This window comes from Neolamprologus brichardi, chromosome 7 (genome assembly GCF_056152115.1).
Source record: "Neolamprologus brichardi isolate AB-2024 chromosome 7, ASM5615211v1, whole genome shotgun sequence".
NCBI lineage: Eukaryota > Metazoa > Chordata > Actinopteri > Cichliformes > Cichlidae > Neolamprologus > Neolamprologus brichardi.
In genome coordinates, this window is record NC_142110.1 from 47,675,623 (window position 1) to 47,699,704 (window position 24,082).

Genomic DNA, 24,082 nt, shown 5'->3' on the forward strand with positions numbered 1-24,082 from the left:
CAAAGAGATTTTGTTCAAAGCCAAAGAGTCCATGAAGCAGCCTCCTAGGTCTCCCAAGTTTGTCCTCAAAGAGTAGACGTAAGGGACCGCTGCTCTTGTGCTTTATAATTATTCTTCACCTGCTCAATGTAGCTTTTTGTCAACATGAGTTAACATACTGGGAGCAAAATAAGGGAAAAAATGAAGGGCATATGGAACAGTAAATGTAAACAGAAGGCTTAGATTATTAACAATCTTGAGAAAGAAGGCATGCAGTGCAAGAAATATGTGGAATGAAAGCAGTTAAAATAAGACAGAAAAAAGAAAGATACAAATTCCATTGTTGCAGGACTGAGTTTAACAATGTTTCTCCAGATCTGTATTTTCTTACATACTTTCTCTCTCTCTTCGGTCCCCCACCCCCTCACAGACACACACACACACGCACACATACACAATGACAGAGAAGGAAAGTGAAATACTTTTCCTTCTTTCTCTCTTCTCCTTTTCTTTCTTCACTTCATAGGGGAACCCTATACTACAGAATGCAGACTGTTGTAAAAAGGTGCCTTGGGCACCCAAGCATTCCAAGAGTGTTAAACGCCTTCTCCATCAGGATCCTAACAGAGCTGTGGTCAAACTGCACCATTGTAGCTTGCATAGTATCTACCCGGTGTTCTTAACTCCCTAATATTCACACTCCGCTTTCATGTGCATTGCAGAATATGGCAGCCTTTTCTCCGTGTAGTTTATTGATTTGGTATGTTAAGTGGTCATTGATGGATGATGTGGCGGATTCGATGTATAATTTGTCTCTTTTGGAGCACTGCTTCCACATTTCTGAGTTTGCAGTGCTATTATATTCACACAAAAAAAATGTGTATTAGTGGTATTTTCAAATTTGTTTTATTTTTTATTTTTTTTTAGCTTTGTCATCTCTGTTGTCTGTTCTTCTTCTTTAACACCCCTGCCCCCACACACAATGCCTCGTAGTTGTGTACATTATTCGTGTGAGGCCATTGACTGCCAGGAACCCCTGATCCGCAATGCAGAGCTAAAGTGCAGTAGCCCTGGCCACCACTTCTACAATGGAGACCGCTGCACCATCTCCTGCAACTCTGGATATGTCCTGCAAGTCCACCAGGACGATGACATCATCAAGACTCAGGTGAGCATACAAACACACTGCTGCACACATGTTTAACTACGTATAGGCAGCTACATAGCTCATTTCACACAGAGAAACAAGAACACATAAACATACAACGCAAGCATTCAAGTGCAAAAATGTCAGAGCTTTTGTGTAGTTACTGGAAAATGCATGCACACATGAAGCCGTCTATGCATATTCAAACAAGCTTTCGTGCAAACTCAAATACACAAATGTCAATAAGACAAAAGTGCAAACAAATGTTCTATCTGTTCTCTTTTCTGTTTATGGATTTACTTTGTCACCTGCAAAAAAACAAACAAAAAACAAAAAAACATGCTTGGCACAGTAACCCTCCAGGGACAATGACATCATAATCTTCCAGGTAGATGAGTGCTGCACTGAAAAGTGGAGCCCCAGTCTTCTCCTTTTTCTAGTTTACTACACATAGACATACAAAGACACATCCACACGCACACACAGACACATGGGCGCGCCACACGCACATGCATTAAACAAGCACAGACATAAAAGTGTTTAGTCTCTTGCTGAGCATGCTGCACCATCACCTCAAACAGTCACTTTGTATTTCTGGTCCACTGGGATGATGACATCATAGCATAGTGTCTGCTCGCTCTCTCTCACTCCCTCCCTCCCTCTCTTTCCCTTGCTCCATTCCTGCTCATTCTGCACACATTGAAGTCTCTGTTAAAGGGCAGAGATTTGCTGCCACTGTCACAAAGCAGCACATATTAAATGCTTCCATGCAGATACCAACAAACAAACAGTCAAGTACAAGGAGTACAAGGAAATCTCTTTGCATGGAGATGTGGGGAGATACAGTATACACACACAGATGCTTGCACACCACACATAAACAAATGATCTGGGTAGTTTACACCACATTGTAAACCTTTTGGATTTTGACCAAGATGCAATAAAGGCCATATAAATGCTTTATCCTTCTCTATGGCTTTGTAAAGCTGTCTGCAAAACAATCTATTAATGCTCTCTTAGAGAGATGGCACACGTGTATTGTAGCCTGGAGAAAAAGAAACAGTGCTCGCCTGTACTGTATGGTATGTTTGGGAGCTGTATGTGGAACATGAATTAAGACAAGAAGGAGAGAGAAGCAAGAGCGGATTAAGGGTATAAGAAGGGTTACACATAATTGCTTTTCTGATGCGTGGTCTGGCATCTAGCTAAAGATACTTCTTCTGTTGGTTGTTCCATATGTTGTGTGCAAGTTGTCCTAACTGGACTGGTTCTAGTACCACAAAGTAATTTACTCATGTATGCATAGAAACAATGTGTGTGTATGTAAAAAAAATCCATTCAAAGCTACTGACATACACATTTTATGTACAAAACCTTGGAGTTGATTTTTCTTTGCAGATTTATAATTGCATTATATTTTGATTGACAATCCACAATGTGTCTATTCACCAATGTCAGTTCGTTTAGTGATAATTTATGCTTTTAAGAAAAGGAGAGGCAAAAAAGTATGCAGTAAGTAGGCTGTTATGGAAGCAGAAAGGACAGAAGAGGAAGTAGGAAGAGTTTTATGCCAAATATTTTCTTGTGTAGTACTTTGAGTGTTTGCCACAAATGATGATTGACAGTTCAAAGATATTACAAGGACTTGTTATTTATGAATAACTTTTGTATCCATTCAGCCAGATGAAAGGCATGTGCTCAGTTTTGTAGATGTGAAATGAGGATGTGGAAGTTTACCCTAATTAACTTAAATAGAATTACGTAGATTTTCTGAAATCTACACTGTGTAATCTAACTTAATGATTGTAATATAAACATGTATATATTTTACATTTTTTCTTCTTTCTTTTTCTCTGACCTTTTCTCTAGTAAAGTAAAGTAAATCAGCTTTTTGAAAAATAATATTTGAGCACATTTTATAGTGGTATAAAGTAAAAGCAAAATTGTGGCAGATGGTTTCTAGTTTGGTAGCCTCAGGACCAGCTGACTGCTTTTTTACTGATATGGTCCTTCTAGTTCCTTTGAGTGGTGACCTCTAACACATGCTGTGTTGGTTTTCAGTCAAGTGTTAATCGACAGGGATAAGAATTAGCACTTTCAAGTCTTAGGCCGTGGTTCACAGCGAGGAAAGGGTACCCACTCTGGGTTGGGGGAGGAGTTGCAGCCCCTAGGGGAAGGGGACAATGGAGTGTGAGATTAACATACGGATTGATGTGGCATTTGTTGGGATGATAAGAGCTGAGCTTGAAGCTGTGAAGCTGGTAAATCTATATTCTAACCCTCACCTTTGTCCACAAGCTAGGGACAGTAACTCAAAGAATAAGATCCAGGATACAAGGGATGGAAATTAGTTTTCTGTGTTTGGTGTCTGGGCTTTGTCTTGGCCATAGGGTGAAGAGGGAGGAGCTCAGAGTAAAGCCTGGTCGAGGTGATTGAAGTGAGGGGTGTCTGAGCATTTTTGCTTAGCCCTGTGACTCTGACCCAGATGTGGATAGATAAATTGTCCATAACAGAAAGTATGTTGGATCTTTTAAAAGTAGTAGGCCAAGGTCTGATCTTTGTGGGACTCCACAGAGAATTTGAATTAATTTTTTCCCTCCTGGATTATCAGTCACTACAAGTCGGATGAGAATGTAGTCAAGAAAGGAGAATATGTGAATTTGTGAGATGGAAAACAGACATTCATGAACAGAGGCAAAATTTACTATAAATACTTGAATATGAAAACATGAATATGAAAGAGAGACATATCCCTTTTTCTACTTTTCTTTGAAGAAAGATTCTACTTGAATTAGCCTTTGGTATCATTCAGCCTCAGATATGTTTTTTTTTTATTCCAATAACATGAAGATAGAGGTGATACAGTTCATGAGTTCTCAAAATATACATTCTTGTTTTATTAGTATTTTAATTTTGATTGTTGTCAGCCCTGAGGACACTACCACTGATGTGGTAACACTAAAGATTCGATAAAAGTTATCAAAACTTTCCATGAGCATAGAAGTCACAAGTTCTGGCTGCAGACAGTCCTGTTTAAACATCTAGAGTTTTTGAGCTCTGGGTATTTCACAAAGATTTTATACCACCCAGCACTTCCAAATGTTCTGGGTGGAACTGGAACCGGAAAGCTTTAATTCCAGGAGACATGTAAAATACTCTCAAAAAGTATTTGCCCCCTTCCTGATTTCTTATTAATTTATATATTTATCACATATGAATGGTTTAGATCATCAAATAAAATTTAATATTAGAGTAAGACAACCTGAGTACTTACAAAATGCTGTTTTTAAATTATGATTTATTTTGTTGAGGGAAAATTCAAGGTTCAAGGTTCAAGGTTCTTTATTTGTCACATGCATAGTTATACAAGTATAACACACAGTGAAATGTAGCCTGACACGCTCCTCAACATGTGCAAAAATGGGGGGGGGGAGAACATATATATATATATATATATATAGAGTATATACATTGGGTGAATGTGCAGTAGTAGCAGCAAGCAGGTGAATTCTGTACATTAATATGAATAGACATCTGACTATTTTACAGAATAGACAATATAAACATATTTAAAATTAAAGGAATTTGGAATGTACATTGTGCCTGGGTTTAGAGTGTCTGGAAGAGAGTCCTGTCTCAGTCAATTATAGATGATGTGAGAGGGCGGGTGTGTGTGTTTAGGGCCCGGATGGCTTGGGGATAGAAGCTCCTCTTGAGTCTCTCTGTCCTTGCCCGGATGATGCGGAACCTTCTGCCGGATTGCAGAAGTTGGAACAGTTTGTTGCCAGGATGGGACGGGTCCTTCAGTATCTGCGCTGCTCTAGTCCGGCATCTCCTGGTGTAGGTGTCCTGAAGCGGGGGGAGAGCAATCCTGCAGCAGCGTTCTGCTGTACGGATCACTCTCTGGAGAGCTTTTTGGTCCTTCACACAGCTGTTCCCAAACCACGATGTCATGTTCTGTGTGAGAATGCTCTCCACAGCGCCTGTATAGAAAATCCTGAGGATCTTTGGAGAGACCCTGAACTTCCTCAGTTGTCATAGGTGATACAGGCGCTGCCTAGCCTTTTTGGTCTGGACCTGAATGTGGGCAGACCATGTCAGGTCTGAGGAGATGTGGACACCAAGATACTTGAAGGACTGCACCCTCTCCACTGGAGCTCCATTGATGATAATGGGCTTGTAGTCTCTGTGCTGACTCCTTCTGAAGTCCACCACCAGCTCCTTGGTCTTGCCGACGTTCAGCTGGAGGTGGTTGTCCTGGCACCATGATGCCAGATTCTTCACTTCATCCATGTAGGCCGCCTCATCGTTGTTGGAGATGGCACCCAACACCACTGTGTCGTCAGCAAACTTCACAATGGTGTTGGAGCGGTGGGTGGCCACACAGTCTGAAGTGTTTTCACAAACCTACCTGGCCCTGAGTGAAAAAGTAATTTTCCCTATTGTTAAATCATGAATTAACTGTGAATAACACATCATGGCACAATCTAAAGAAGTCATTTCAGAGGCCATGTTGAGAGCCATTATTTACAAATGGAGAAAACTTGAAACAGTGGTGACTCTGCACAAGAGCAGTCCCAAACTTACTCCAAGAGTGCATCGGTGATGGGTCAAAAGTGGCATATATGGGAGAGTTCCAAGGACAAAACCTCTGAAGACCAAAAAGAACACCAAGGCTCTTCTCACATTTGCCAAAAAACATCTTGATGATCCCCAAGATTTTTGTGAAAATATTCTTTGGACTGACGAGACAACAATTGAACATTTTTCCGGTCCAGTTACATCTGACGTAAGTAACTAGACTGGGGTTGTTTTGCTGATTCAGGAACCATGAATTCATTTTTTTCTCCACATGGTGTACTTTGGATAACTTTTTCTTTGACATCATAGATGAAGCAGGTGGAGAATTGGACATGGCTCTTTAACTGGTCTGAATGAGTTGGAGATTATCAAGCTGGTTGCATAAATTTGAGTCAGGCAAGAAAGGCGGAGTGAGAGTTGGCCAATGAAATTTAAAGTACATGGAATAGAGGCTGATTGGCTTACAGAAGATAGGCAGGGAAATAGTTGGGCCAGAGCCCAATTGATGACAGAAACCAGTTTGTGAGAAATCGGAAGTGATGTAAAGAATAGTCTAATGGGCCGAATACACAAGCGTCTTTACTACTTTCTCGATCCATTTCAAAATCTATTGCAGCTTTGCAATACCTTGCAAAATAGTCTCACAGCAAATAAAATGCACTATTTACTTGAAGCATTACTGCAAATGATCAGTTTTGACATAACTCTAATTTGTTTTAACAGTGGAATGCAACTTTATGAAGGTGTTTGATTGCAAGTTATACAGTCCAATCAGGAGTATAACTTTGACTCCAACGGCAACACAGCTGTAACCTAAACTGTACAACTGCTGGATATAATTGGTAAAATAAAGCTATTCACATTCAAAAGAAAGACTGGGCACATCATGTCTTAAATGTAATAAACGAAATGTGCTTCGAGTCAAAGCGCTGGTAATAAAATGGTCTGGCCAGATTCATAGTGCTCATATGCTCTCATCTTTTTTTCAGCTGCACAATCCTTCCAAAGACACGCACACCTCCACACTAAGGTTGAAAAGTGCAATGTGAAGCATAATCTTGTCTCATTTCATTAGCCGATTACATTCTTGGTTCACTGATGTCAAAGAGATTCTGGGAACACCAACTTCTTACATAATACTATCTTCAGAACAAATCTGTTTCCCTCACTTGCTTGATTTGTATATGTGTCTTTTATTCCTGTCTGTTTTTCCAATCTTTCTCTTCCTTTGAAGTGGTTAGGGAACACTGTGTGCTGGTACTGAAGAAGTCACATCTATTTTATATAGGCATTCCCTTTTACAGATATGACCATTCCCTACCATGAAACAGCGTTTAGGTATCTGATTAAAATAACCCCATTGCAAGTCACCATCTGATAAAAAAGATAATTTCATTGAAGTAAAGTATCTATTATCCTAAATTCATATACATATACAATGTTGCTGTGGGCAACATGCTGGTGTGGTGGTTAGCACTGTTGTCACAGCAAGAAGGCCCTAGCTTCAAATCCAGGCTTTCAGCATATTCTCTTTGTGGCTTCTCTCTGGGTTCTCTAATATCCTGCCATAGTATGTATGTTTTTATACATGAGTTAGGTCAATGGGTAACCCTAAATTGTTCATAGGTGCAAATGCTTGTCTGTATCCCCTGGTTAGCCCTGTGACAGACTGGGGGCCTGTCCTCGTGTCACTTACCCTGTAACCTTTTCTTTTTGTAAATATTAATGGTAAGAGCTAGGTGTGCCCCTTAGATCAGCGGTCCCCAACCTTTTTTGCGCCACGGACCGGTTTATGCCCGACAATATTTTCATGGACCGGCCTTTAAGGTGTCGCGGATAAATACAACAAAATAAAACTAGTACCGGTACCGAAAAAAAGAACATTTATTCATAACACATGTGAAAAGACCAAGGACAACCGAGTAAACGATAAAACCGATAACAAAATAACGCTGAAAATGATAAAAACCCTGAAAACCATACATTTCACACCTGAGCCTCAACTCTCGCGGCCCGGTACCAAACGACTCACGGACCGGTACCGGTCCAAGGCCCAGGGGTTAGGGACCGCTGCCTTAGATCAGTGGTACACACAAGAGATCTAACCCTCAACTAAATCTGTGTTCATCAAACAAACAAACGTGCTTGCTATTGGCCCAACAAGGATGTGGGCATGTAAATCCCTTTATAGATTCTTAGGAAAACCTTGTAGATCAAAATGTTGCCTGTAAAATTAAAATCACCCTGCTTGTTGACATGTTACGCTGAAATGCTCCTCGCACTTATAAAATATGGGGTCTATGGGTTTCTGACTAAAGTTACATTCTCAGTAGCACGTTGCTGTTGTGACCACACCGTTATCCAGAATCATTTGGGAAACCATTCGTTTCCACTATGAATATTTCATAAATACAACCTTTGATTCTTAGAACAGGATTTTCACAAAAAAATGTTTTATAAGAGGTTTTCCGCGAGGACTGACACATAAATTATACTCAATTCTTAGTAATTCTACTATTTATCATTGCAGATATATCTTCCAATTAATGTTCAACCATGCTATAATTTGCTTGTTTGCCATCTATAAGAAGACAAATCCCTAAGTTGAGGAAGGGGTTGTCTGTTGGTTCATTTGTCTGTAGGTCTGTCTGGCTTGAATTAGGAAGCATAGCTAAGTCGCTACTGGAAGAGAAACAGGCAGCTGTAAATTTTTTAAAGGAAGGAAAATTCCCACACATTTACACACATAGTAGCACACACAAACACAAACCTACATATATACTCACTTTAGAAAGTGCTCTTCCCTTTTTGCACACCTAGCTGTCTTGTACATTTTTATTATTAATCTGTTTACAAATGCTCCTCACACTTATAAAAGATCAAAAGAATTAAGAGGAAAGTATTTGACTCGTTGTTCTTAAGCAACAGGTCTGTGCTTTAGGTCATTGTTATGCTGGGAGGTTTAGGACCCCCTTCGCCCCATGTCATATCCACCTGGGGTTAAACCCTTTTCAAGAATCTCTCTCTACTTTATCAATCACTCTTTCACCAGTGCCCCTGCCATAACAGGAAGTTTCCAACACTTTGACCAAAAACATCACATTTATGGAATATCTTCATCTTTCTCTGAGGCCTTTTCATACCAGACTCTAAGTGGGCCCTTATGTGTGTTTTACTCAACTCTCTCTGGCCACTTTACAGGAAAAAATAAATAAAAAGACCCGATAGATGGAGTCATCCTGAGATGGTCATCCCTCTGTCAGATTTCCCCCATCTTTGCACAGCATTTTTGAAACACTGTTTTAGTGATAGATGGGTTCTCTATCACCTCCCTCACCAAAGCACAAACACATCTAGGTAAACGTGTGTGTTTATGTGTATTTGTATGTGTAGGGTGTAGTATTGACCACACTTGTGAAGTACATATTAGCTCGTACCTTATCCCACACATGCAATTTTGCAAGTGTACTTAAGATTTTCACATATTTTAAAAGAGATGTTTCAATGTTGCTTCTATGGTCCACATTGCTTCTCCACAGCTTCACATCTCAACTGACTCATTCAACTCTTCACCCAGTTGTTTTCCAGAAGGCGCTCACATGCAATGCATATGTTACCTTGTTGGACATCCAAATATGAAAGGAGCTTATTTATTTTGAGGGAACCCGATACTGTTACGCAGTATCATGTAATGGGATCGAGATGAAAGACGGATATACACGGAAACAGAGAGAAGATTATGAAACAATACATTTGTATTGCCAGCTGAGTCCAGTTTGTGTTGAAGTTTGGCCTCGCTTTAAAAAGATGTGTGTAATTAAAGTCAACCAGTGTAATTGATGGGTTACCCACACAGGTTTCTCTTCTGGTTCTGAGAATAAAAAGTCAAAAAGATTGAGCTCTAACAGCTTTGTTGTGAGCTTTCTTGGCACGACTATCGATTTAAACATTCCTGTTGGATTACATGGTTCTACTTAATGGAAGAGGATTTAAAAAAATTGAGGGTTGACCCATTCAAATAAATTTTGTCTCATCTCTGAAAACCTCACACTACAAGCCAAATAACTAGAGCAATGAGACCTATTTGTAATAGAGAATAAACCTAACATGAGGAAACTTTTCTAGTTTAAAAAAGAAACAGTTAAAAAGGATTTTGAACTATTCTGAACTTTTCTGATTGCCCTGTCAGTTCTCACAATAAATGCAAAACGTCTGGCAATTGAGAAGTAATTTACCATAATGATAATCCCTTATACTGGAACCTTTATCTTGCTGGCGATTTAAGCATACCTCTGTATGAAATAGTGGAGCTTTGCTGCCACTGCTGGGTTTGCTCTTGTTTGAGTCTGTTTCTTGTGGATTTTGCATGTTCTCCCCATGTGTGGATTTCCTCTTGGTTCTCTAGTTTCCTACCACATTCCAACAACATGTAAAGGCCCAGTCACACAGGATGCCCTCTGTAGTCTTTCAAAAGTTGGAGAGGCTGCCTTGATTTTCAGAAGGGAGCAACGGAAAGCCACTTGTTCCTATTTGTTTATGAAATTACAAACTCAGTAAATATGAAGTAACCTTTCTACTTTTTTCCCCCTTTGATTTTGTACTATTTCCAGCATATTGTTTATCTCTTACCTAAATATAATAACGACTTTCTTATGTTTTGTGACTACACATAAATTCAGAAAGAGGATGAATCATGGATGTAGACTAAACCCACAGGGGTTTGCCTTCTATTTGTAGAAGACTTTATGTGCGTGCATGTATCTGTGTGTGTTTCTCAGCTGTCACACTTCCACTGAAGTCAATCTGTTTAGGGTTAGGGCTGATTGTGCAGTTGCTGGATATCAGTTGTCTGAAGTACATGACTTGACCTTACAAATGCTATCAGCAGTTACTTGAGCTGCTGAGTGGCCTGTGAGGCTTACTGACATACAGTAAGCTAAGCCTGATCAGGCTTTGTTAGGTTACACGCTGATTAGGAACTTGTTGAAATGATTGCAGAATTGCTGTAGTCATTTTTTTGTGAGGTAAACATTTATAGGACAAGTGCACTACATCATACATCAGTCTGTCGCAGCAATATGCAAATTAAAGCTTGCATCAATGAATATTATTATATATCTATGTAGACTATGTTGTAAAACTTATATTTCTTTATTTGTTATTTACTTTGTGTTATATCTTGTCTTGTTTTCCAGTCAGAGACTTCAGTGACAATAACTTGTGCAAATGGGAAGTGGAACAAACAGGTATCATGCGAGCCTGTGGACTGTGGTTTACCAGACAAGTATCATGTTCATCCTGCCATTTTCAACTTTCCAGAGGGCACCACCTATGGCAAAAAGAGCACCTTTCAGTGTCGAGAACCTGCCCAGCTAATGGGTGAGTTGCCTAGTGGAGCACTGACATATCCATGTTCAGATTCATATTTACAGGGTACCCTTCAGAGATCTTTTCCAATAAATATATACACCCCCTGGTCACTTTATTAGGTACACTTGTTGTGTTTGCTAATGCTATTATCTAATCAGTGATTTTGAACATGGTTTGCAGAGAATGGACCAAAAAACAGAAAATATCCAGATAGCAGCTGTTCTCCAGGCACAAAAGCGATGTTGCCAGAGGTCAGAAATAAAAAAGAATGGCTAGGCTGATTTTAGCTGATAGAAAAGCAACAGTAACCATGAAGCAAATGGGCTACAGCAGCAGAAGACTGCACCAAGTGTCACTTCTGTCAGCTAAGAACGGGAAACTGAGGCTATGATTCACACGGGCTGAACAAAATTAGACAATAAAACACTTGAAGAAACATTCCCTGCTCTAATGAGTCAGGATTTCTGATGTGATACTCAGATGGTAGGTTCAGAATCTGGTGTAAACCAGATAAAAGCATGGATCCATCCTGTCTTGTATCAGTCATGGAATGGTGTGAGGCTATTTTCTTGTCACACTTTGGGAGCCTTAGTACTAACCAAAGCCTACCTGAGTATTGTTGTTGATAATGTCCATCCCTTTATCATGACAGTGTAATCATCTTCTGTCAGCTGCTTCCAGTATTTGACATTGCCTTTTGAAAATTAGCACCGTATCACAAAATGATCTCAAACTGGTTTCTAGAAGATGACAATGAGAAGAATCTCTGAAGAATTTTTCTGGCACTTCGTTTAATCTATCCCATGAAGAATTAAAGCAGTTCTGAAGGTCAAGGGCGGTCCAACCAGATGCCCCACACATGGATCCTGAATGCCTAGATCTATACAGAATCAAAAGGAACCTGAGACATTGTTCACTGATCCACACCACCAGGATCTACAGCAACATCATTGGAATGTCATTTGGACTAGATAAATGTAGTCGGATGGTAACAAAGAGAGGAAAAGTAGTCAGAACTGAGAGAATTGCACTACCAGAAGGGAACATTGCAGACATTAAGGATGGCTACAAGTACCTGGGAATCCCACAGGCGAATGAAAACCACAAAGAGGCACCTGAGAAACTGCAACCACCAAATACCTGCAAAAGGTCAGGCAAATCCTGAGAAGTCAGTTGAACTGGAAGAACAAGATGCGTTTTATCAACAGCTACACCCTGCAGGTTATCAGGTTCTCTGCTGGGATAATAAGCTGACCAAAGGAGGAGATAGAGGCCACTAATATCAAGACAAGGAAGCTCCTCACCATGCATGGAGCGTTTCACCCCAAATCCAGCACCCCAAGACATAACACTAAATGTAAGGAAGATTTGGGGAGTGTCAGAACCACTGTCCAGGATGTGACAACAAACATCCATGAGTACATAGGAAGATGACCACAACCAAGGATGATGGCCAGAGCTAGCAAAAGAACCCTGCATGGTATGCATCACTGACAGACAGAGGAAATGGCTGACATCCAGAAGTCCTACCAGTGGCTGGACAAAGCTGGACTGAAAGATAGCACAGAGGCACTAATCATGGCAGCACAGGAACAAGCTCTGAGCACAAGATCCACAGAGGCTGGGGTCTAGACAGACAGACAAACTGGTGATAGATAATCACCTGGACATAGTAGTGGTGGACAAGCAGAGGAAGACAGCGGTAGAGATAGATGAATGATGAATAAAGTAACAAGTAACCAAGTAACAGAAATATAAGGAAGAAGGAACATGAGAAGCTGGAGAAGTTTCAAGGGAAAAGAACTCGAGAAGATATGGAGTGGGGAGGTAACAGTGGTCCCAGTGGTAATCGGAGCACTCGGTGCTGTGGCCCCCAAGCTAGGCGAGTGGCTCCAGCAGATCCCAAAAACAGCATTCGAGATGTGCAGTCCTAGGAACAGCAGAGATACTGTGCAGGACCCTCAAGCTCCCAGGACTCTGGTAGAGCACCCGAGCTTGCAGGATAGAGCGCCCACAGGGACAAGAGGGGATGTTCTTGCTAATAATTTGAGAGGTTTCTTCCCACTGATTGCCAAGCAACACAGAAAAGACCCTTAAACTAAGACCACGTTTTTTCAAACAACCTCAAATTTGGCTTTGCACTACAACTCATAGTTTTGAAGTCGACTGCATCTAACCGATCTGACCTAATTTTACTGATTCACTGACCTGTATGCTTTTCCATTTATCCTTTCCTCTTTTTTTTCTCTAGGTACAAACAACACGCTTACCTGCCTCGAGGATGGTCTATGGTCCTTCCCAGAGGCTCTATGTGAGCTTCGTTGCCCAGCCCCTCCTCTTGTACCCAATGCTGTGCTGCAGACAAAACGTTGCCAGCAGTCAGACTTAAAAGTTGGCACACTCTGCAAGTACAAGTGCAGGCCAGGCTACCATGTTACCAATAAACCCAAGCGGTAAAGAAATAAACTGAATTTTTTTTTGTTCATTTTTTGCTACTTTGAAAACGTTGAAACTTTGTTCCCACATGAAATTAGGATCTGCACGTGATTCAATTCATCATCTCTCTTTTCCTTTTAGGCGTGCATTCAAACGCCAGTGCACAGAAGACGGCACCTGGCTCGAGGGATCTTGCGAGCCCGTGACTTGTGATCCTCCACCTCCGATCTTCCATGGTTCCTATAACTGTACCAATGGGTTTCGTTTTGACAGTACCTGCACTCTAAACTGCTCTGACCCTGCTGGTAATACTGCTACCGCCGGCACAGGACGCTCTGCCCATACGGTGAGGCTGCTGCACCCTACTTGCAAGCAGGTCTGTCCATCTCTTTCCTCTCTGTCTATTCTTGCTTTGCCAGTGTCCTTGTCTTCTCTTTTTTTTCTCTTCTTTGCACCCTCACAGTTCTTTTTTGTTTTGTTTGTTCTGCATAACTTAGTAATAAATAATATAATCACAGATAAATATAGTGCATTTAAAACAATTTGTACCACCAGGCTGATTCTCCAGGATTACTGGTAATGTTGTTTGTTTGGAAATCACTACAGACAAATTGTTATTAATATACTTTTGTGTAATATCATACATAATTACTAATGACCAATGATAACGTACTAAATTAACGAATTAATGACTGAAAAATAAGATACAGCCTTTATCCTTGCTGTTTTTTTCTGTTACGTCTTACTCTGCCCTGCCTGCTTTTCTCCCTGTCTCCCTTAGCCCTACTCAATTTGACGCCATGCTAATTAGATTGCTATTGATTTCCAGAACAGCCCTGCTGCCACAGGCTTTTGAAATGTATACACCTTTTAATCTGTTCTGCCTCTTCGAAGTTGTGGGTTGGATGCCTACTAAAAATTGGATTGTATTTCCCTGTGCAGTGGCATGGCATCTCAGTGTCCTTGGCCTAGTAGTGTTTGTGCACCTGTGTGTATGTCTGTATGTGTATAATTATTTGTCTGTCAATATATGTGTTATTTTCAGGGCGCAGGGTCCAATGAGATCCGCTGTCGAAAAGATGGAAATTGGACAGGGTCGTTCCGCCTGTGCCCACACAGCCAAGGCCAGTGTTCTTTACCTCAAAACCTCCATTATAGCCTGCAATACTCATGCAAACGAGGACACGGCATAGGTCTGTATGCACGAATCTACTGTTACTTAATGCTTTTTTTATACTAGGTTCATCTTTCACACATTGCCAAACCATTGTGACATAGTCTCACAATGTTTTGGCAATGACGAGGAAAATAAATCTCGGCATTCCCGGTGTTGATCTTTCATTAGTGTAATTCTCTCTGTCTCTTTGTCTGTCTTTCTGTCACACAAACAAACACAGGTGAGGAGTGTGAGCTGACATGTAGAGAGGGGAACAACGATGTTGTGATCCTCCCTCACAATATGACCGTAAAAAAAGTAATGAAGGAGCACTGGAGAAATCCGCCCAAGTTGAAGGTAAGTTTGCATGTGTTTGTGTGCGCCTCACAGCTCTGAGAGACGCACTTCACAAAGTTCTGTGAAGCACAACTCTTCTCCTTGGAATTTCACATATAGTTCCTTGATCCTGACTCCATCGCTTGCAATGCAAAATGCCAGCCCAATGCCATACAAATATTTGGATTAGAGGCATAGCAACCTTTTAAAATTTATTCTTGACAACAAGTATGAAAACCTCCTGCTGCCCACTTTCAATTCAGTCTTCAAGATGATATAGTAGTAGATATAGTGGAGAGATAATGAGGTACAAGAACTTTATTCCCAAGGTGTAAATATTTTTTTCTAAATTCCAGTGTATTTGTCTTGCTGAAGAATTGTTGTGAGGCACCCTCACTGCCACTGTGACCAACCTTATTCATTCAGGTTCATCACTGTTAAAGACACTGAAGCTCACTGGTAATTGGCCTAATTTAGATATACCTTACAGTTACTTAAATAATAAAGTGTTCTTTTTTTGGCAGATAGCAAAACACAGAGGTAGGAGGCTGTGGTGGAGAAGGTCACATAGCACAGGACCGTACATTTTGTCTCTTTTGGGGCTCTCTGACACAACTATGGTGTCATTTGAGATATTCATGAAGATTATGGTTGAGGTCAGGAGCTGTGTAGAGGTACAGCTGGACTCTGTGTGTTGTCTAAATTCTAATTTTACTCTCAAAATGTATCAATGCCACAAATGTTGAATCTGCCTTAAGTACCTTTGTCAGCTTAATGCCCTTTTAGCTGTAGGACAAGAGACAGGTCTTATTAAATAGCATCGTGTTTTGAAACTAGAGAAGCCGCGCCTGACCGAAAGGGTACATTTTATTTTTCTCTTTTTTTTTTCTCCGACAACAACTTTTGTTTCTGTTTCAGAGTCACACTGAGTCAGCAGATTTTAGTAGTGGATGCCGGGGGAGGGGTGGGTTAGGCCATGTGGACACGAAATGATCTGCTTTTATGGATTTGTGTAATTGATATGATTTGTGCTCAGGGGTAATTTCAAACCTGAGGTTATGCTGTTGGGTCCATCTGATAGTGTAAGAGAAGTCAGAGAAGTGATGTTGGTAGGATGACTGTTAAAGAGTAGGAAAGTGTGTTGAGGATAAGAGGTTAGAAGAGGTAAAGCTTTCAAGGTAATGACCATAAGTCTAAGCAAGTGTAATGTTTTGTTTTGTCCCTCCTTCTGTCAGCTCATCCTGTGTTGATATATCATAATTAATGCGAGCACACAGTCTCATCCCAAACATATACACGCAGTCATAAGCAGCTACCGTAACATCTAAAAGGGCAAACAGAAATTTGCCTTATGGCACAGGAATGGCCAGGGGTGATCGTAAATGATAAGAAATCAGTTTATATTCCTCCTAATGACTAATGGTCCTAGTCTGGCCACCCTATAAAAATGGTCTGCCACTCGTGTGGCAAGATGTTCCCAATGGTAGCATGTTAGATTTGCGATCACATAATTGTCATAGTGCTATTACTGACATTAGTGACATTAATGGTGAACCTTATTCCTACTCAGTTAATTCTAGTATCAGAAAAAAGATAAATAAAACTGAATGACCACCCAAGAGATAAGGATGCAAAAACACAGAAATACAAGACAGAAAGGGTATTAACAAAACAGAACAGAAGGATACTGCAGTAGTGGGAAGTGAAAAATAATAATAGTCATGATGAAGGCTAACAGTTGTAATAACACCAGGAATGCTGTAAATAGGAATTGGCAAACTATCCCTAGAGGGTGGAATTCTTCATGCACCATCTACAAGAGAATTAATGTCCCCACTTTCTAGTTCTACTTTGCTGAGCTGGAAATCAGCGTTGCCCACCTTAGTAAGTGATGTTGATTTATTGCCTTTAAACTAGTTGTATTTTGGTTCTTAGTGTGACCCACTTAGAATTCTCTCCTCCTTCTTTATCTCCACCTTCCCTCTTTCTTTTCCCTGTCTCTCTATCTATGACTACTCTGTGCCCTCAGCACCCTCCTCCCCCTTTATCAGCAAAATTACCCTGTCGGGCTTGCTGCAGAATTAGTCATTTTCTATATGACATGACCTCTTCTGTGGTGGTGCTGAGATAGGGATCTATTTTTATGTGGTATCAGTCCCCTGGGGAGGCTTCAGAGGGTGAGGATCCCATACGTAGTGAGGGGTGAGGCCAGGCTACAATCATGGATTATCATGATTTACGACATTGCAGTGAGAGGAGAGAGAGAGAGAATGAGAGAGAAGGGGAGAGTTTCTAGATGACATCATCACTGTAGCGCACAAGAAGGAGAGAAAGAAAAAGTACAGCATTTGCAAAAAGTTTCACCTGTAATATAAAATAATGTTCTCAGTATTCCACCATATATAGTGACCATTAGAGCCCTTCCCTGTAGACACACAGGCATACACACACACAGCAGGCATGTCTGGACTCAGCTATGCAGTACTATATCACAGTAGTAGAAGAATCACTCTCACAGCTCTCAGTTGCCCTCAGATGCTATGTTGTTGATTCTCTCCACCTTGAAGCCTGTATCTTTCTTTTTGCATTGATTTGCTGACATGACTGTAATGAAAAATACCTTAGTTTGCAGCAACAAAAGAAAAGAATGTCAACTTTGTGAGATATTGGGGCACAATGGATCTGAAAAATGGACCAGCTGAGGTCAGCGGGGTTTTGCTGCAAATGGCGCTTTTGGTCATGGGCAGTACTATATAAGCTCGATTTACATATCCTATAAGCAAAGCCTCTGTTTGCCTGTTCACGTACAAATTCCCAACATGGGACACAGACTTTATGAGGTCACAGTCGTGAAATTAAAAATGCCCTTTCATCGTCATGTAACTATTTACACCCTTATATTCTTGTACAGTGTATGCTTAGAAGGGTGCATTAGCACATATAGCTGTACATTCAGTGAACACATTGCTGTCCACCTGCCCTGAGCATAAATGTTTTCTGCTGCATTTCAAAGAGAAACACAGCAGGAGAACAGAATGGGATTCCACACATTCTACAAAGATATTAGATAACATGGTCCTCTTACCTCTGTGCTTCTGTCTTTCTCATGCTTCCAGTTCCTTGTCCTCCTGGGGGTATGACTAAGTTATAAAAAATATTTTTTTTTAAGTTATGTCTTTTAAAAATCAATTTACTCTGCTTCAGTGTAAAGCAAAGGAGGCTTCACAAAAAAGCTTCTATGAGTAGCACATGAGCTCTTTTGATAACGTCTATGTTTCCCTGTCTTAGTGGTGTGTCCGTGCACAGCTTAAATGTGCCCATTGAGTTTAGTACGGTTAGGGATTATGTGGCCTGAAATCTGGGAAAAAAGGACAAACTCCTGGCAGGAAATAAATTGTACAGAGCAACTTTTCAAGCGTCAGTATTTCTTTGTTTCAGCCCACAAATGTTGGTTTATCTTACAGAATATTATCTGTACAATGGGGCTGAAATGGTATCCACACCCAGAATTCCTCCACTGCATCAAAGGATGTGAGGTAAGGCATACAAAAATGTAATTTTCATACCTACTTTCTTGACTCAAACACAGGATATGTGGTGTTTAAAGCTTTCTGTACTACCTTCTGTACTTAGTCCACCCTGAATGCTTATTAAGAATTAAGAGGGTATGTAGCAATCAGGTGCTGCTGATCAAATGCACTTGATTAATTACTCATCAACAAGTGAGACTGGAGCTTTAACACAATGCTGCAATCTACTTATAACTGGACAGCCAAGCAAATTCATCCCAAGGTCAGAATGTTAAAATTCATAACAGTAGAATTAGAAAAAAGCCTGAACAAGTGTGGCTTGTTTGGAAGGGTTCCTGGGCGAATATGGAACAGCTTAGGGGTGGTGATTTGGGCTTGTTTTATAGACACAGGACCTGGACGGTCACTAAGTTGACCGTAAACTTCTCTCCATAGCAAAGGATTCTAGAATAAAATGTGAGGCCTGTGAAACACCAAAACCTTTCCCAAGACTGGGTCATTCAACAGGACAATGATCCCAAGAATAGTAGCAAATCTACCACAGAATGGCTGAAAAAAGTAAAAATCAAGGTGTTACAATAGTCCAGCTCAAGTCCAGACATCCTGATTGGAATGCTGTGATGGGAACTTAAGAGGGCTGTATACAACCAAATATCTGCAAATGTTGATTAACTAACATAGTTCGGTAAAGAAGAGTGAGCCACATTTCCTTCACAAGTCTAAAAAAGTGTGATAAAGTCATATTGAAAAATTATTACTTCAAGTAATAATGGTAAAGGTGATAAAGGTGGATATATATGTTACTAAATTATGTGGTATAGTTAGAGTTTCACAGAACTGGAAAGAGTCCTGTGAAAACTTCCTTTTTTACGTCAGTGTAGATGAGTTATAAGTAAAATCCTCAGACAATAGTTGAAGAAAGAAAACCAAGCAAGTCCATAATGAGCTTTCTTCCTTCTGGGACATATTGCTGTTATTAACAACTCTGCACAGGGACAGAAAACATTAGGCACTCAAAAGTCATTTAAACATGTTGCTGATATACAGGTGTCTCTTATCAGACTTATATATAAGGTCCATTGAAGCGCTATTAACTAGCTATAATCTGGTGTAATGCCTCCTGAAATAATTTACACACATGACTGTGTCATTATGCTATGTTTTTCCCTCCATTAATGGGGCATTCACAAGTGAATGCAACATCTCAAGGAATTCCACCTTACTTCATGGAAGAATGATATCATCCACTCATTTTGGCCAATTGGATAACCTGATTGGTAACCCAAGCGGAGAGGGTGGGGCCAACCCAATAAATCAAATTACTGGAGCATTTTGTGCAGTGAATAGTTTATGGTGTCCTCAGTTTGATTTACGGGTCTGGGCGACTAAGGGCTTAAAGAGTCACATTGAAGAATGAGGAAAATGTAATGTATCAGATTTATCCGCAAATTTATCCAGAGGCTTCTAAAAGCCCCAAAATGCTCAAGAGAAAACTACAGCAAAAGACTCTGAGAGTTGTGGCAGCAATTAACAAGGCAGGATGTTCTGAGCTCAGTGTCTTTGCCTAATTGCTTGGCTCTTTCTCTTTGGTATAGCCATTCATGGGAGACAACTACTGTGACTCAGTAAACAACAGAGCCTTCTGTAACTACGATGGAGGAGACTGCTGCCAATCGACTGTCAAGACTAAAAAGGTTAGTGGCATTTATGTACCTGGAAATGAGACCCCCCCCCCCCAAAAAAAAAAAAAAAAAAAAAAACCCAAAACAAAAACAAAAAAAAAAAAACAAAACAAAACAAAAAAAACCCCAAAAACCTTTGCTGGGTCTAGTCCCACTAATCAGTGGTACTTGTGGTACTTTAGGGAAAAATCCCACCTCCTGCATGTTTTTATCATTTTACTCCACTGTTATGCATTCAGTGGACGTTGCATGATATCTTTAATAAGCTTTGATACTTGTGAAAATCCTATTTTCAGTGTACCGTAATGAATCACAGTGTTCTGCTGAAAGCTATAGTATTTCAACTTTTGGATGATCTCTAAACAATTTCTTCCTTCCATTGTCTTGTGTGCACTGGTAGACAGATTACAGACCCTGAATTCAAGAGAGTGGGAGGTTTTAGACTTCATCAATAGTCCTCGCAAAATACCACTTGCTGTGGTATTTTGTTACTTAATCTGTTATTTTGTATAGTGTGTTCACACAATTATGTGAAATTTGGGTAGTAATTTTACTTTATTTTTAGTATTTTTAGACTATTTTAAGTAAAGGCTGTAGTTATTTGATGAGTACATCTTACTTTACTAACTCATTCTGATAATAAAAGAGAACTCTCCTTTTATTTATGCATTTGTTTAATCTTTCAAGAATTTTGTTTTCTATTTTTAAAATTCAGCATTGCATTTTTTTTTAAAAATGATGATTTCTGTGGTATTAACTCCCTAAATTCTGAGTGGTACTTTGCCCGTCTCATCCCTGCCAGCTATTGGCAAGAATTATAGATAGATGTGTAGTTTAGCTTCTGGGCTGCAGCATCTGCTTTCCTGGCCTGGCCTGTTTCTCTGAATCTGGTGAAAGACTTTGGTTGTACTCCTGGCATATTCATCTGTATTTCTGGCTAAAGTTATATTGAAATTGATGTCTATCACTGGATATGTCACTGTGTCTTAGTGGACAGCTTTGTCGTATCCCAATTTCATGTTTTTGGGATACATATATATATATTTAGTAAGGTTGTTAGTTAGCAACTTCATCTTCATCTTTAGCATCTATCTATTAAATCACTATGAATCTATCTTAAAATACAAATTATTCAATTTCCTTCTTCTATTTATGTGCTATTGGCTTCTATCAGAATGCGATTCAAAATTTGAGTCTTTGAGTTCTTTCTTTTATAAGTTAACTATCAAATCTAAGCTATTGTATTCCAAATGCAGCAGAGAGTTGATGAATTGTTATCAAATTGCAAAATCTTCTGACCCTTTGGGCAGAACTTGCATAACGCACTTTTGTTGATGGATCCTATCAGGAGAACAGGCCTTATTTTTTGAGAGTTAGAAGTTATACATCAAAGGGTAGCATGGTCTAATGTTATGTTTGGATGGAGCAACACATCTACAGTTTAAAACTGAAATGCTTTTGAAGGTTTTGACATCTGTGTCTATGTTCCAGAAATAGTTTAGACTAGCTGAACGCTAAAGAAATCTTGAAGCACAATCAAAAAGCAGTGTCCTCCACAAAGGCTTATATTCTATACTCTAAATTTAAGAAATTAAATTTGTATCAAAATTTAATGGGTGCTTCTGTTGCTCATACACCGCATGCACCAAATTTGATTAAATTTCACTAGGTTTCAGGGTAACCTTGCTTTCAATTACACATACACACAAATTACATGGGCCAATGCCCTGCCAAAACAAATGTCTATGCCCCATCTCAAACCTTCAAAGAAAGCGATCCCCATCTGCACTAGTTTTAGCATTTTTTTCTTTGCCCATACTCTACTTCTTCACCAAGAAATCAATTTGGAAGTTTATGCATGGTCTTGTCAACAAGAAGACAGACAAACCTACAAAACTCAGTAACATCAGAAATACATTTTTGCATTTTGCATTCATTGAAAAAGTAATCTCCTCATTCTATAACTGTCAACCACAGAGCCACGTACTGCACAACACAAGATCAACAGATTCAGAGAAACCTTTAACTATATTGACAGCGTACTCTATATTAAACTTGAGCAATAGTTTTATAGAAAAAGTCTCAGTATATATCAATATAAGAAGACGCATGCGAGAGAGATATACTTTTTAACACACAGTCCCTGAGGTTTACAGGTTTTAAAAAAAAATTGAACAAAGAAACATTAGGCAAAGAGAAACATTGTCATGTCTGTGTGTAGGCAGGCAGGAAGAGAGGACCCAAACTGCAGGACTCACTGAGGCGGAAGTAACTCAAAACACACAGCTTTATTGCTGGTAAGAAGCAGAACAGAAAAACACTAACTAAACTGGAAGAACAGAATAACTAGGCAGGTAGGCTGGTTGGCAAACGGAACACACAGAGGAAGCGAGGGTGAACAGACGTTAACGACGCGACACCGAGTAGGGGAAGACACTGCTGTGTCCCAATTCAGGGTCTGCACGCTTGAAGTACGCATTTCAAGTGCGATTACGTCACCGCCACGCGACGACGGCTGTCCCAATTCGAAATGTACTTCAAATGCATACTCCAAATGCGCCGTCGATTTCCCCAAATATCAAGCGTGGTCCGGTGCACGCTTCGTGGTCCCATATATCCCACAATTCATAGCGCGGCGGTGGGTGTGGATAATTTTGCCGCAAAATACGGCAGAAGGGAGCGGCCAAGAGTGAACTGTCAAAAGTAAGTACTGAACATGACGTCACTTAATTATGTGCGAATGTTTAATAACGAAGAACATTAAAACATTGTTGTTGGCCACATGTTGGCAAAGTTGTGTGACATTAGTGATGTTTGTACTTACAGCGTTAACTTGGCTTTAAAGCCTATACATATATATATATATATATATATATATATCAGCCTCAGATACTCAACTAATCAAAGTGATGTCATGACAAAACATTTTTCTCCTTCATTTGTCAAACAATGCTGTATGTAATGTTTCTCGCGGTTAGTATCATGGTTGCTAGGCAACCTGAACAGCGCAACGAAGGGCTAGACCGTCCCATTTCACAAGCCTCTCATTTCCGTACTTCTCGTACTTATAGAACGCGCCGTATGTAGTACGCGTAGTGCGCGTACTTCAAGCGTGCAGACCCTAAATTGGGACACAGCAACAACTAAATACAAGAGGCGAACGGAGCGAAGAGGAAACAGCTGGGAGACACGGCTGACGCTGATTACACTGACGAGACAGGGAGAGCACAAAGCTGAACGCACTGACATAGGACACAGAACTACAAAATAAAACAGGAAGCACACGACAGACAGAGACACACAGACTCGTAAACAGGCATAATGACGTCATGGACAGACAGAGGGACATACGGGCAGAGAAGAATAAGCACAGGCAACCTAAACCAAACATGAGGGCAAGATAACAAAACCTAAACCAGAAATAATCATCATCATCATCATCAACATCATCATCATCAGATAACTAAAGAATCTGAATATAATTATAATCAAAACAGTATCACCAGAGAATAAGAACTAATCCATAATGCAAAAATAAACCAAAACATAAGAAACTCAAAATGCTGGGTCGAACCAACCCAGGACCGTGACAAACATTTTGTGAAATCACCCTCGTAGTCAGTAACAGCTGATAAAGATCTGCCGATACTTTATTTCTTCCTTGGTGACGCTCTCCAGGCCATTCACCACAGCAACCTTCAGCTGCTCTTTGTTGCGGGGTCACTCTGCCTGTAGTGTTGTTTTAAATCACTATGAATGAATTTTTAATGGGATTTATGGCTGACTTGGTCAGTCAAGGAAATTCTTGATTGTTTTTGGTTGTTTTTGGCTGTATGTTACAGACCTGAATGATGAAATATCATAC

The 24,082-nt window shown here is 40.1% G+C and overlaps 1 protein-coding gene across 1 annotated transcript in view; it reads left to right on the forward strand.

Annotated features, from left to right (window-relative positions):
• pappaa (pregnancy-associated plasma protein A, pappalysin 1a) overlaps positions 1-24,082 on the forward strand; it is a 97,407-nt gene that overhangs the window by 62,910 nt on the left and 10,415 nt on the right. Inside the window, exons 14-21 of the mRNA XM_006788979.3 lie at positions 973-1,147; positions 10,903-11,086; positions 13,329-13,530; positions 13,655-13,859; positions 14,559-14,706; positions 14,911-15,026; positions 18,470-18,541; positions 20,131-20,229. Coding sequence (XP_006789042.1) covers positions 973-1,147; positions 10,903-11,086; positions 13,329-13,530; positions 13,655-13,859; positions 14,559-14,706; positions 14,911-15,026; positions 18,470-18,541; positions 20,131-20,229 — 1,201 coding nt within the window. The remainder of the gene's footprint in view (positions 1-972; positions 1,148-10,902; positions 11,087-13,328; positions 13,531-13,654; positions 13,860-14,558; positions 14,707-14,910; positions 15,027-18,469; positions 18,542-20,130; positions 20,230-24,082) is intronic.